At 59.1% G+C, this 14,977-nt stretch overlaps 1 protein-coding gene across 2 annotated transcripts; it reads left to right on the forward strand.

The window, feature by feature from the left end:
* Window positions 1-9,487: 9,487 nt before the first annotated feature.
* On the forward strand, window positions 9,488-14,974 carry EGR3 (early growth response 3). Of its 2 annotated transcripts, XM_065856674.2 has the most exons (3): window positions 9,488-9,576; window positions 10,879-11,036; window positions 12,043-14,974. In XM_065856674.2, the coding sequence occupies exons 2-3, from the start codon at window positions 10,883-10,885 to the stop codon at window positions 13,080-13,082; spliced, it is 1,194 nt and encodes a 397-aa protein (XP_065712746.1). In that variant the 5' UTR covers window positions 9,488-9,576; window positions 10,879-10,882; the 3' UTR covers window positions 13,083-14,974. The 2 variants fall into 2 exon arrangements, with proteins under 2 accessions (XP_065712746.1, XP_065712747.1); XM_065856675.2 differs by lacking the exons at window positions 9,488-9,576; window positions 10,879-11,036 and adding an exon at window positions 11,654-11,739.
* Window positions 14,975-14,977: the final 3 nt, after the last annotated feature.

Here is a 14,977-nt window from a genome sequence, read left to right on the forward strand (position 1 = left end):
GGAACACCAGGGGATGGGGATGGGATGGGATGGGATGGGATGGGATGGGATGGGATGGGGATGGGGATGGAGATCAGGATGATGGGATGGGATGGGGTGGGGAGGAGGATGGAGATGTGATGGGATTGGGAGGAGGATCCGGATGGGATGAGGATGAGGATGGGATGGAGATGGGATGGGGATTGGGATGGAGATAGGATGGGTCCATCTGGGGGGACCCTTGGTGACACCGCACGGGGTGACACCATGGGAACCAGGTGCTGACTCCCTTTTCCCGCGCTCGTTGCCTCAACCCGCTGCTTTTGGAAAGCAAAACCAAAATTAAAGCCGTAAATCAGAAGAGCTCTGCCTGCTGGCCACTTAGCCAGACCTCCCTTTTAATTAGCTCTTTAATTAGGCTTTCATCTAGGACTCGTTTTTCTCCGAGGCTCGGATTCGCCCTCCTTGCAGCGCGTCCTTGGTGGCTCCGCTGTGACAAGGCTGATTTATCCCGCCGCTGGCCAGGAGCACTTTGAACAAACTATGGGCAGCGAGGCCCCGGGAAGCATTTTGCAGGCTGGGGAAACTGAGGCACGAAGGAATGAGTCGCTCACAGCCCTACGGGGAGGTTTAGCATCATTCAGAGGGGATGAGGACGCTCCTGTTGCTGCCTCACTCCCCTGCATCACTCCCTGGGTCTGTCCCAGAGCAACCTGCTCCCGATAAAAGGGAGAAAGCGGGTCTGTGACATCCCCAGCAGTGAGAGCGGCTTTCACTCCATGCCGGGGGGTGTTAAACGTGGCCGGGACTTTCCCTCCAGCAGGAAATGGCTGTTTATTGCCTTGCAAGGGCTGAATCACGCAGGCGCATTGCACAGGTCCTGCAAAGCTCCACCGGCCTCGTGTCCCATCGAGAAGGGTCGGGGTGAGGGGACAAGGGGAACGCTGGGGGTCCCGGCTCACCCCGGAGTACACGGCGCTGGGTGAAGCTGCAGGACACGGCGGGGAAGGAGAATAACAAGAAAAGGAAACCGCGCGAGATACCGCAACCCAGGGAAAAAAATACAAACCACGCTGCCCGGCTTTGCCATCGGCGTTAAAATTAGCAACAGGGGAAATGACACTTCGAGATGTCATGGAAGTCTGCTAAAGTTGGATTTCTCCTTCTCTTTTTCTATACTTACACTCCGTTTAGGGTGTAATTGGCCCGTCAGGTTAACGCGGAGGGACTGGTGTAAATGAAAGGTCACGCTTTGTTGACATCCTGCAGCCAAACTATAGTCATCCTTTCCTCCCTGCCTTTAATTCCTTGTGGCTGGTGTGTTTATTTTTGGTGGAATGAGGAGAGAAAAGGCAATCGGATGTTTGTCCTTCTAGGAAATTATCACCATCGTTCTTGGTTTAAATTTGAGCTGAGGATGGGAGGAGTCAGATGCTTGGTGCAGGATGGGATGGGGATTGGGATGGGATGGGATGGGATGGGATGGGGTGGGGTGGGATGGGATGGGATGGGATGGGATGGGGTGGGGTGGGATGGGGATGGGGATGGGGTGGGATGGGATGAGATGGGGATGGGGATGGGGTGGGGATGGGGATAGGGATGGGGATGGGGATGGTGATGGGGATGGGATGGGGTGGGGAGGAGGATGGAGATGCAATGGGATTGGGATGAGGATGAGATGGAGATGGGATGGGGATTGGGATGGAGATGGGATGAGGATGGGGATGGGGATGAGGATGAGGATGAGGATGAGGATGAGGATGAGGATGAGGATGAGGATGAGGATGAGGATGGGATGGGGATGGAGATAAGGATGGAGATGGAGATGATGGAGATGGAGGTGAAGATGGAGATAAGGACAGGGATGTGGATGAGGGCAGGGCCAGGTATGGAGAATGAGGATGGAGATGGGAATGGGAATGAGGACAGGAGTTGAGATGAGGATTAGATGGAGATGGGGCTGAAGATGGGGACAGGGATGGAGCTGGAGAGGGAGGTGGGGACAGCGATGGGTGCAGCCACAGGACCAGCCAGCCCAGAGCCACAAACCCTCACCTGGATGCACACAAGGCCTTCACAGCATGGAAAATATTAATTGTGGGGTTTTGGGTCAACGTTGATAATTTACAAAGAAAGAAGGAAAAAGAAAAAACAGAAGGAAGCCACGTAGAGTCACTTTGCGCTGGTCTCACCCCCTTTATCTCTCCTTCCATTCGCTCACCATCAGCACAGGAGAGAAAAGAGAAGCTGAGTCTCTCACTGCCTAAATGTAGAAAGTTTTGCTTCTAAATCAGTTTGTGATGGAAAGGAAACACGTCACGTCCCGGGGGAAGTGGCTGGTTTTCAGCAGCCACAACCCCAGCGCTGCAATGGAACAGCCCAGCACTGAAATAGCTGCACGCTCTGTTATTGTCACCAATATAGGGTTTTTTTTCTCTGTCTACATGTGTCATTTTTAGCATCCAGAGGAAGTTTTATTTGTATTTGTTACCTCGAATTTCCACTGTCGTGGCTTTTTAAAACATTTTTTTTAAATTTTTTCTTTTTACATTTGAAGATCCAGGAAGGGGACAGGAAAAAATAGAGCGGAGGGAGCTCGGGTGCGATGGGCTCGATGGGTGGAACGTGGTACCCACAGCACTGCCGGCCTCTCCTCCTGCATCTCCCGAGCATCCCTGCAGAGCCCGACGGAGCTGAAATTCAACAGACCCATGGAAACACGTGTTGGTTTAGACTCTTCCAGCCCCTTCCCAAAGCAAACCCACCCACTCGATGGGACAACCGAGGAAGAGGAAGACTCGGGGTTTAAAAACTATCACAGTGCTTTTGAGAATTGCGTGTTCCTGGTGAGCAACGGCAGCTCCCAGCAGCACATGGGGGGTGTTTCTTTCCAAAACCGGGCTGGAGGCCAGAAGAAGCCTGCGCTAAATGCAATCCCGAAGTCAACAGGGTAATAATTACCTATTTTTAATGATTATTGAAATAATTACTGTAATGAGAAAAAGTCTCAGCCCCTGTCTCAAGAGGACGTTCCATTCCCTGATGGAGAGCATCCCCCCTATGGTGGGACCACCCCAGGAAAACACAGATCATGGGGCAGGGGATGTTAAGGAACAGGTAGTGGGGGCTGCCCCTTGCACCCACTTGGCCTTAGTGACACATGGGGACAATAGAGGAACAATACAGGGACAACCCAGCTCTCGGGGAGCAAAGTGATGGCAGCAGCTCCCCCTCGCACAGGTCCTTGCACAAGAAGGGATTAGCAGGATCAGCTGCTGATGATCTAAGCGCATAACTATATCAACCTGTGAATTAATTAACGAGATCTCACACTCCACCATGGCACTATCTGCAGATCTGATGCACTCCTCAAGCATTCAGTGAATTAAGCCTTGCTGCAACCCCCCGCCCCGGGGAAATAGGTCAAGATTGTTAATCCCCATGTGCCGGTGAGGATGAGGTGGGGACGCACACGATTGCACGTTTTGGGTGCCAACGCGGGAGATTTTTGCAGGCAAGCTGAGCACCAGCATCCCCATGGGACTGGGAGGGGACTGGGCTCCCTGGATCAGCCTTGGGTGGGCGATGGGCATGGATGGTGGGATGCTCTGGTACCTGGTACTGCGGATACACAAAACCCCCAGCCCCAGGGTCCCAGGGTGCAGGGATGGGGCTGGTGCTGGGTGCGCACAGCAGGACCTGGGTTTGGGATGCTGTGGATTCCTCCCGGTGGCTCCAGGAGCAGTGACCCGGCAGCCGGGCGGGCCCTGGGAGAGGCAGCCTGGGCTGCGGCAGGAATTTAGGGCTCCTGAAGTAATAGGGGAAGGCGTGCGAGGCGAGGACAGGGACACGTCCCCACCTCTGCGTGCCACGCCAGCACCCGGAGCGGACTGGCAGGCAGCAAGAGGCACGCAGGATGCTCCTGGTGTGATGGTTTCATTCATTAGCAATAATAATTAATTCTTATTTGGCCTCAAAAACGACGTGTGTTGTCAGAGGAGCTTTGCAGGGCTGTCTGGAGGAGCCCAGTCCCCCTCGGATTTGGGGGGTCCTTGTTCCCCCATCCCACTCGTGGTGGCTCAATGGGATGCAAACGCTGCTATTGAGCACAAGACGCTGCCCCGGATGCCCAGACGTCCCATCAAGGGATGCTCAGCAGAGACCAAAACCAGCGTTGGGGTTTAGTTTCCTCTCCCAGCTCGCTCTCGGCGTCGGTCGGGCCGGGTTTGGGAAGCTCCCAGCCTCACCCGCTCCGCCGCCAGCACCAGCACCCTCAGATGTGGTTTGCCCCAAACATTCCTCAGTAGAAAAAGCAAACAAAAACCAGGTTGTTGATGGGGTGACCCTGGCCCAGCAGGAGCACCCACCGCTCTCGGTTGGTGCCAGGCTCCCCTGCCTGCACCACGCAGCCCCTGGCTTGTCCTCGCTTGTCGGGAGCGCCTCGCTTCCCATTCCCTCCTCGCATCCCCACGGGTCCTCGGCTAACCTCACATTTCCTCATCGCTAGGAAATGGCTAATTCCCCCTGGGCTGGTTTCAGTGGATGCGCAGATCCCTCCTCGCCTTTGGCCTCTCCCCAGTTTCTCCGTCCGTGGTTAAAGCCGAGCCCTGCAGCGCTTTCCCAGCCTTGGACATGCGTCCCCTGGCATGGCATCCTCGGATGGACACCCACACTTTGCCAGGGGATGGATTCACCCCCAGCTCAGGCTCTGTGCTGCGTTCATGCAAAGTCGAGCCCCTTCCCTTTCAGGCAACATGTGAGGATGGAATTTCTTATTATGAGGGTGGTAAAACACTGGCCCAGGTTGCCCAGAGGGGTGGCGGATGCCCCATTATATCCCAGGCCAGGCTGGATGGGGCTCTGAGCAACCTGAGCTGCTGAAGATGTCCCTGCTCATAGCAGGGAGGGAACTGGGGGAGGTGGGAAGGTCCCTTCAACCCCAAATACTCTATTATTCTAATTCCCTGGCATCGCTGGTGGACACGGAGGATTTGGAAAGTCTCTGCCATGCTTTGGTGCCGGTTGCGCCACGAGCTCCCGTCCCATGAGGGAACTGCTCACATCTCCAGAGCTGTGTGTCATGGCTCGGTTCTCGGAGCTGAAACGCAAGCATCCATTTCCTCTTCTGTTTCTTGGTTTCAGGTTTAAAAGAAAAGCCCCAAACCCCTCCGTAGTATCTCTCTGCAAACCCTGCACTGCCTGGTCACTCCAGGGCTCCTGGACGGAGCCACAACACGGAGGTTTGTGCTTGTCCCATAACGTCAGAGCTGGTTTTGCAGCCCCGTCTCTGTCAGCTCTGCCCCTGATCGCTGCCAGCGGTCCCCAGGCTCCAAGCCCCGTTGTTCCCAGCGGTGCTACTCCCTCAGGACTGCTTTTTGCTCTGGATTTACTATTTCATTTTCCTGCTAATCACACTGTCTCCTTATCTCTGGGTCACACTGCACCGGCTGCCACCACTATTGTTCCCCTGCCGCGGGTTGGATAATAACAGGAAAGACTCCGGGCTTGCAAACCAAAACCTGTCGCGGACTTAAATGACCCAGAGGTTCCCAGGTCCCCTCGCTGCCACAAGCCGGAGTCACTCGCCGACCCCAGGCCCTGAGAGCAGCAGAAACCCTTGGGATGCTCTTTGGGGGGGCACAGCACAGCCGGGCATCATTGCTGTGGTGTGACGCGGAGAAGGGGACAGCGGTGATGTGGGGACCATGGGATGCAGGCAGAGCATCCCCCACCACACCCCATGCTGCTGCGGGTGTTTTCCTGGTCTCCAGCTGGTTCCCAGTGCTGCCACCTTCAGGGACCATCCCCAGGGCCACCCAGCACCCATTTTCCTGAGCAGGATGCTCAGGGTTACCCCAGGTTCAGCAGGGGGGGGATCTGCAGCTCCTCTCTGCTCCAAAGGGCATTTCTGCACCCCCGGAGCTTTCCACACTGGTGCTGTGCAGGGCAAGGCAAGGCTGGTCTTGCCACTGGGGAAACTGAGGCAGGAAAGGCCTTGGCCAGTGCCCCAGCCTGGCTCCCATGGGGACAACATACAGGGACCTGCCTTTTGGGACCAACCCAGCAAAGCCACCAGCAACATCCCGAGGCTGCAAGTTCTGCCCACGGATCCCTTCACCCCGCAAAAAAGAGGAGGGAGGAGGGAGACGTGCGTCTCCTTTGCCATGCATATTTCAGTGCGAGTGGTTCTGGAGATTTCCGGAGGAGGAGGGTGTGTAGTTTTTCACAGGCAAATCAGGAAAACCTAGGTGAGGCGGGAGACGGCGTTGTGGAAGGGACGCAGGCCGTGCCGGGAGGGTGTTGGTCTGGGATCAGGAAGGCTGTCCAGTAGTTTCTCCTGGCTGGAGTTCTCCCAGCCAAAGTTTGGCCTGAAATGAGGATTTCCCACGCCCAGCAGCAGCAGAGAAAGTCTCTCCTCCTCCAGAAATTACAGATTAGCCCGAATCCTGTCCTTGATGGTGCTGAGCATCTCCCACATCCAGGCCCTGGGTTTCCCAGAGAATAAATTGCTGCTCATGCAGCACCTGCCACATCTGGGCAGCCGGTGTTTGCCAGAGGGAGGTGACATCCCCGAAGTGCCACATCCCACCCTGCAGCCTCATCGCTTGCAAACAAACCACTGGCAGCCCTGAGAAACTTCGGTGGCTTCATCAGATACCTCCACGACACCCACCTCGTGGCTGGGGTGGCTGAAAGACTCGGGGGTTTATTTGTTGCCCTTCTCCAAGCTGCTCGAGAAGAGATTCTGTTGTCGACCATCCAAGCAGCCGCCTACGCACATGGCCCCGGTACAGTCATGCCTGGGGGTAGGAGGTAGGTGACCTTTCCAGGTCCCCACCAGCCACACTCTGTTTACAACTCTGTGACCTTACCAGCCCCAGATCTACATCTACAGCAAAACCAGGGGGCTGGGGAGGAAAACCTCCGTGTTTTGCTAATGTAAGAGCCTCAAGCTTCGTGTCTGAGCATCCTCTGTCATCCAGGGCTGGTGGCACAACCACGGTGGGTCCCCAGAGCTTAAAACCCACAGCTATGCGCTGTGCAAAGTTTCTCAGAGCTCCTGAGATACCAAACCATGTAGTGGGGTGGTGATTGGCATCTCTTTGTGTCCCTCAGCCTCTGAGGCTCGGCTCTGTCCGAGCTTGACTCAAGCCCACCAGCATGGTTTAGGGATGATTTTAATGAGAACGAGCATCCCGTTTGCCTCACCAGCCTCAGGTTCTCCTCCCTGTAAGTACATTTAGGCTGTCATTAATTAGGTGAAAAAAAATAACAGAGTAGTTCCCCATTTAAAAGCCCGGCGGTCCCTGGGGAGCCCATGTGCAGCGTGGCCTCTCGGCACAGCGCGCTGCACCTGCAGCACTCGCGGCACATGAATCACCCGCCGGGCTGCAGGTCCCTGTCACAAGACCGAGAAGAGCGGGCAGAAATCACCCATTTGCTGACAGCACCCAGAGGGACGTGGCCCTGGTCCCCCCAGGGTGCCAGTGGGGTTTTGGCGTGGGGATGGGTGCGCATCGCCCTCCCGCAGCATCACACAGCCCCCAAGGGAGGAGCAGGGGCTGGGAGCAGCGGCGGCTCTCAGTGCTCATGTTTGCTTTTTGGATAAGCTGCCAGCACTTTTTTGGTGTGGATATTATGGGAACTGAACCCACCTGGGACACTACTAAATAGTGTTAAGGCTTGTCCTGAGGTGCAGGGCAATGGAGAGCATGCCAGCATTACTGAGGCACCCTGATCATGATGGGTTTCACGTGGCCTTAGAGACCAAAATAAGTGAAAGCCCTCGGCTGCAGGTTCCATTTAGACCCAACTGTATTTAAAACCATTCAGAGCATCCCAGGTGAGATTTTTTTTTCCACTCTCTTTGGGTAAACTACTCTGCTTAGGACTCTCCGATCTATTAAGCTGAGCTGTAACTAAGCCAGTCCAATCCCCACACGGCCGTTTTCATGCCAGTCTGAGGCTGCCTTGGTTTATTTTGGCTTAAGGCTGTTCCCCATCAACTGGTATCAAGCCACTATTAGCAACCGAGACGGTGTTGGTGCGGGATTAGGCCATTCTCACAGGCTGGGCTTAGCAGCACACATCCCTTCTAGACAGGCTTCTGGTCTAAACCAGGGCCCTTACGATTCAGGAGTTTTGAACCAGGTTTAAACCCTGCTGCAAGGAGTTGGGGTTATCGCTGCACCTGCAGCCCCAGCTGCCCCGATTTGGGGGGGTCCCAGTGAGGAGCAGGTGCCACTTGGGGAGGGGATACAGGTGCATGTTCAGATGCTTGTGTCACTGTCACCCCTTTGCTCATGGCGTGGGGGGCAAACACCCACCCAGGTCTGTATGAGCCAAATACAGGGCTTGGCCTCCTTGGGGTGGGGGGAAACTGGGTTGCTGTGTTGCGGGATGAGGAATCAGGTCGGTGCCCTCTTGCTCCGGTGCAGCAATTCCCAACGCAAGCCCCACCGGTGCCTGCCAAAAAAAAGGCCGAGAAAACCCTCACCCCCCCGCTATAAAGTCTGGAGGAACTGGGGAGGAGTAGTGGGGGTGTTATGGGTCGGGAGGAGCGGCTCGATTCTGGGAGGGGGCCGTGGGAGCCGGACACGCAGCGGGAGACCCGCAGCATCCCCAGGATGCAGCCGCGCTCCGACCGTGGGAATGCGCTGATGGGGAATGGAGGAGCCGGGAGGGGAGTGGGGGGGGGCTCGGCAGGACACCCCCACACACACCCTGGGTCGGGGCGGTGCTGCCCCGGGGGGGGGTGCGGGCGGTGGGTCCCCCCCTCCGCGCAGCGCTCCGCACCTCCCCAGTGCCGGGGGCACCGGAACCGGCCGCCAAAGAAGGCAGCGGAGGCGGGGCCGGATCCAGACCTTGTATGGCGCTTCCCCTCGGCCGCCCGCCCGCCCGCCGCCCCGTTCCCCCCCCCGGAGCCGCCGCCGCCGCGCTCCCCCGGGCCGCGCCGGGCCACGGGAGGGGCGGGGGGGGGGCGCTGGGGTGGGGGGGGGGCTGCGGTTAAAAGGGTTCAACGGGGGGAGTGGCAATGGGGGGGTGAAAATAGACTGAGGGTGCAAAGGAAGAGGGGTGACCTGCAAAGGATGGGGGGAGTGATAAGGGTGCAAAGGATGGAGGGGAGGTGGAAGGGATGGGGGGGTTCTGGGAAGGATGGAGGGGCTTTGTGAAGGAGGGGGGTGCTTTGGGAAGGGTGGGGGGGCTTTTAATGAAAGCAGTGTCCTGCGATGGATGGGCATCGCTGCAATGGATGGGGGGCCTGCAGTGGATGGAGGGACCTGAAGTGCATAGAGCACATGGGCCAGCACCCCCCCACACTCACAAACAGGCCACTGTGGGGGCGCTCTGCTCCCCCCCACACCCAACACATGCTCCCCCCATCCCTGCACACTCCAGCGTCCCCCACACCCCAAACCCCGAGGCTGCTGGCACTGCAGGGCCAAAATCCCCGGGCCCCGCAGCACCGGCACCCTCCCCCCCCAGCCCCCCCCGGACCCCCCCGCAGCCGGCAGCGGGTGCCCGGGCCCCTCCAGCTGCAGCACTCCCGTAGCACGGATTTCACTCCCATTGCAAAGCCGGCCCTGCAGGAATTGGGTAAGTGGAGCTATTGCAACACAGCATTTTTCCATACATTTGCTATATAACTCGGAGGGTTTTAAAGATAGCATCAGTTGGCACACTTAGCACGAAACCACCTAATTACTGACGCCTTGGAAGTGCCAAACTTTTAAAGGGGGGAGGTGAGGTTAAAAATCACAGGCGACCAACAAGTGTTACCTGTTTTAAAGTATTCAAAGCACTGCTCTCCATGGGACCCGCGGCATGGGGAGGGGGCAGCTCGGTGCAATGCCATCTCCTCTGTCACCACTAGCCAGGGAGGGAATTTCAGGCTTCTGCAGCTCCAGCGCCTTCCCCACTGACCTTCTCCTTCCCACTGAACTCCAGGCTCTGCCTGGCGCTGTGGTTTCCCCCGCACATCTCCCATCCCGCTTCTCCCGGGCTGCGGGATGGGGTTTGTGGCCGGTTCCCACCTCCTCCTGCTCTCCAGGGAGCTGGAGGGGCGGTGGGATAAAACCTCCAGGTAAGAGCCTGTTCCTGAGCATCCCCATGGGAATACGCGGGGACGGGCACGGCTACCCCCGCTCCTTCCCGGGAGGGACGAGCGATCCGGGCCGGCACCGGCCCCTCCGCGGGGGAAAACGGCATCGCTAGGCGGGTGGGGGATGCGTGCGGACCGGGAGACCCCCGCCCGGTGCAGAGCGCCGGTGTCCGGCGCGGGATGCCCGGTACCCGGTGCAAGGTGTCCGATGCCCGGTACCGCTCTCCCGGTTGCCCGTTCCCCACGCTCGCCGGCCCCGCTTCCTGCTTTCTAATGTTCCATTGTGCGGAGCTTCCATTGTGACGTCTCGGCCTCGGCTCGGCTTTGTCTGTCCATATATGGGCAGCTACGTCACGGAGCGCTCCCGCCGCCCGGATAAATGGGCTGCGGAGTCCCCGGCGGAGCAGTCGGGCGGCAGCGAGGGAACCTGCGAGCGGAGCCGAGCGCGGGAGGGAGCGGGGCCGGGGCCGGGGAGCGGGAGCGAGCGAGAGGAGGGGTTAAATCCTCCCACCCGCTTCTACAACCACATCTGCCAGCCAGATCGCCCCCTCCCCCTCGAGGAAACACCACCAGGGACCCACGGAGGACCGCGCCCCCCCCGCGCCCCCTCCTCCGCGGCCACCCCCGGCTCCCCCCCCCCTCCTCCGCCTCCTCCTCCTCCTCCCCGGTCCCCCCCCACCCCGGCCCCCGCCCCAACTTTTTCTCTTGCATGATTTCCCTCGCACGGATTTGCCACTCGGATGTTGTTTCCTCGGGAGCTGAGCTCGGAGCCACGTTGAACCAGCCTTTTCCTCCAGTGCTATGACAGGCAAACTACTGGAGAAGCTGCCGGGGACCATGAACACTTTGATGAACCAATTGCCTGACAATCTGTACCCAGAGGAGATCCCCAACTCTTTGAATATCTTCTCCAGCAGCAGCGACTCGGTGGCTCACTATAACCAGATGGCTGCAGGTAAAGGGGGGGGAAGGAAAATGGGGAGAAGAGGAGGTGGGGGGGGGAGCCGGTGGGGCGAGGAGGAGGACGCTGTGGGTAGGGTGTCATGGAGCCTCGGAGGGAAGGGAAGCGCTGGGGCTGGGGAGCGTCCCCCCCCCGCACCCACCCACCCCTTTCCTCGCCGTGTCTCCGCGCGATCGCTGCAGGGCTCCGCCGAGCGCTGCTGCCGAGCCGCCGCCGCAGGTACGGGGACGGCGGCCGGGCTCCGTGGGGAGGAGGACACGGTGTTGCGGAGGGGGACGGGGGGAACGGGACGAGGGGAGAACGGCCCCGGGTCCCCGTGGCGCGGAGGGGCCACCCGCCTGCGCCGGGATCCGTGCGGGTGCGGAGGCGCCGCGGACGCGTGTGGCCGTGGCGGCCGCCCCCCCAAATCCCCGCAGCGTGGGCTCCCCGGGACGCGGCACCGACTTTCCCGGAGCGCGGGGTCGGCGAAGGGGGGGAACGACGGGATGTGGGGGGCACAGGTGAGCGCCGAGGGTGGAGGGGGGGTCCCCTCAAGCCTCGCCGGGCTAAACCCCCCCCCTCTCGTGTTTCTCCTCGCCCGGGGCTCGGCGCAGGGAAGGCGGCGAGTCGGTAACGGCGTCGGCGGCCGCAGCCGGCTCCGCGGAGTGCCCAGCGCTGCCGGGGGCTGGACGGGGAGGAAGCCTACCTGTAGCCGCAGGTACCTCCTTCCCCCGGCCCCACCCGCGGGGCGGCGGCGGTCCGTCCGTCCGTCCCCCCACTCGGGGTAGCCCCGGTCCGCTCCCCGCGGGGGCGGCGGGGGCGGCAGCCCGGCCCCGCATCGCCGGGACCCTCGGCAGCCAGCGCCGCAGTACGCGGAGAGCGGAGCGGGAGGGAAGCAGCGAGGGATAGGAGGGAGCGGGGCCGGGGGGGGCCCGGCGCATCCCTGGTGTCCCCCCCACCCCAGCCCGGGGCGGCGCGGCCCTCCCGGCTCACCCTGCACCGCTTCTCTCGCACTTTGCAGATAATGTTATGGACATTGGCTTAGCGAACGAAAAGGCCGGTCAGGAACTATCCTCCTATTCGGGGACTTTTCAACCTGCCCCGGGCAACAAGACTGTCACCTACCTGGGGAAATTCGCTTTCGACTCGCCCTCCAACTGGTGCCAGGACAACATCATCAGCCTGATGAGCGCGGGGATCCTGGGGGTCCCGCCGTCCTCGGGCGCGCTCACCAGCACGCAGAGCTCGGCGGGCAGCATGGGGCCGCCACAGGGCGAGGTGGACCAGATGTACCCCGCGCTGCCGCCCTACTCCTCCTGCAGTGACCTCTACCCGGAGCCCGTCTCCTTTCACGACCCCCAGAGCAACCCCGGCCTCACCTACTCCCCCCAGGATTACCAGGCGGCCAAGCCTGCCTTGGACAGCAACCTCTTCCCCATGATCCCAGACTATAACCTCTACCACCACCCCAACGACATGGGCACCATCACGGAGCACAAACCCTTCCAGAGCTTGGACCCCATCCGCGTCAACCCGCCCCCCATCACCCCGCTGGAGACCATCAAGGCCTTCAAGGACAAGCAGATCCACCCGGGTTTCGGGGGGCTGCCGCAGCCGCCCCTCACCCTCAAGCCCATCAGACCCCGCAAGTATCCCAACCGGCCCAGCAAGACGCCGCTTCACGAGCGGCCCCACGCCTGCCCCGCCGAGGGTTGTGACCGTCGTTTCTCCCGCTCCGACGAGCTCACCCGCCACCTCCGCATCCATACGGGCCACAAGCCCTTCCAGTGCCGCATCTGCATGCGGAGCTTCAGCCGCAGCGACCACCTCACCACCCACATCCGCACCCACACCGGCGAGAAACCCTTTGCCTGCGAGTTCTGCGGCCGCAAGTTTGCCCGCTCCGACGAGCGCAAGCGGCACGCCAAGATTCACCTCAAGCAGAAGGAGAAGAAGGCCGAGAAGGGCTCGACCGGGCAGCCCCCCGCTGGGCCCCCCGCCGCTGCCACCGCCACCTCGCCCCCCGTTGCCCTCGCCCCCGCCGTCACCACGTGTGCTTGAGGGACTGTGGGGGCCAGCGTGGTGGCACCCCCTCTCCTTCCTTGCCCTCCGCATCGCTCTGTGGCCGGGGGGACCCCAGAGATGGCCTCGCCCCCCGGGTTCAGGATGCCTGGGGGCTGCGCTGCACGGGTCCACTCTGCCTGCACTCGGATTGACCGGGTCTAAGCTGCCCGCACCCGGATCCTGCCTGCACTTGGATCGCCGGGACCCGCACTGCCCGGATCGCCCAGACCTGCGCTGCCCGCATCGGGGCTGCCGGCTCCCGGATTGCCCACACTGCCTGCGTCCAGCACCCGGATTGTCCTGACCCGCACCGTCTGGATCCCGGCTGCCTGTTCCCACACTGCCCGGGTCCGTCCTGCCTGCACCCTCCTTGCCCGGACCCGGGTCACCCGGATCCCTGCACCCCGGTGACCGGATCCCTGCTGCCCGCACTTGGATTACTCGCACTTCCCGGATTCGGGCTGCCCGGCCCCGGATTGCCCAGACCCGGATTACCCAGTCCCGGATTGCTCAGACCCGGCTCCCCTGGCTCCAGCTCTTGGGGCTGCCCGCACCCCTCTGCCCGCACCCCGCATCCCCCCGGGGTCCAGGCCACCCGCACGCAGCTTTTCCCGGCTCCGGGAGCTGCAGATCTCGGGGATCCCGGTTGACCTGGATTCCCGGTACCCGGGATCCGACCCACCCGGTTTCCCCAAGGGTTGGGCTGGGCAGGATCGGGCCCCTCCTGGATCCGACCCGCCCGGTTCCCCCCGCGGGGCTGGGCTCGCCTGGGTGCGGGTGGGGTGGATGGATGGAGCCGATCCGGCTCCTCTCCGCCTCGCTGGGCCTGGATCCGGCCCCCTGGATCCCCCTGGATCCCCCTGGATCCCCCTCCCTTATAGACCCCCCTGCCCAGGCACCGCAGGTAAGCGGGCTCGGCTCCCCCAAAGCGGGTGGGGGGTGGCTTTGCGGGTCCCCCCCAACTTCGGGGGGCAGCGGGAGCGACGTCCCGGCAGCAGCTTTTGGGTGGTTTGTTTTTTCCTTTTTATTTTTCCTTTTTTTTCCCTTTTTCTTTTTTTGTGTTCCGGCAGAAGGGAAAATCTTTACAGAAACGCAGGAAAAAAAAACCCCACAACCCCAGTATTTTGCCGAATACTTTTTATAATGTGAGATGTTTTTATTTTATTCTATTCGGTCACTTTAAACCAACCAACCGACTACGGAGGAGAAAAATCAATTAGTCCTCTATTTTATTTCCTTCTTTTCTTTCTCCTTCTGGTATGTGCATGTCATTGCATGACTGCTCTGATTTTTTTCTTCTTTTGTTTTAATAAAACTGTGCTCAGACATTTAAGCTAAACTAAGCAAAAATAATAATAATGACTTAAACTAAACCATCTTTGTTGCCAAAAGGTCGTGCTATCCAGGTTTGGTGTCTGCATGTGAAAAACAAATACATTAAAAACCTACAAAAAATAAAGAGAGGAGAAAGAACGCAGTCTAATTTATGTGAACCGAAAGGAACAAAAACTACCACAATCAGGTTTAACCACACGAACCTAAGGGAATGATATTTTTTGAAAGACTTTTGTATAAAGTTGAGTACTTAGAGAAAAAAAAAAATCATACCAGATGTAATATATTTTGTGGATGTTTTTATTTCTTGGATTTATAGTACCTTATACTAAGGTTAAAACAAAAAAAATTATGCTTGATATTGTGAAAAGGTGATAATTTTCACACACATTTCATTTGCTCATTTGTCACGTTGTAATGCAAATATGATAGTTAATGCATACAGCATTTTTAAGGGAAAAAATCAGAACTATTGAACTGATGTATTGTTGTACCATTTGCACTGTGAGCAAATGCTAATGCAGTAAATATATTGTGTTTGCTGACAATCAAAAGCT

The sequence above is a fragment of the Patagioenas fasciata genome, chromosome 26 (assembly GCF_037038585.1).
Source record: "Patagioenas fasciata isolate bPatFas1 chromosome 26, bPatFas1.hap1, whole genome shotgun sequence".
Classification (NCBI taxonomy): domain Eukaryota; kingdom Metazoa; phylum Chordata; class Aves; order Columbiformes; family Columbidae; genus Patagioenas; species Patagioenas fasciata.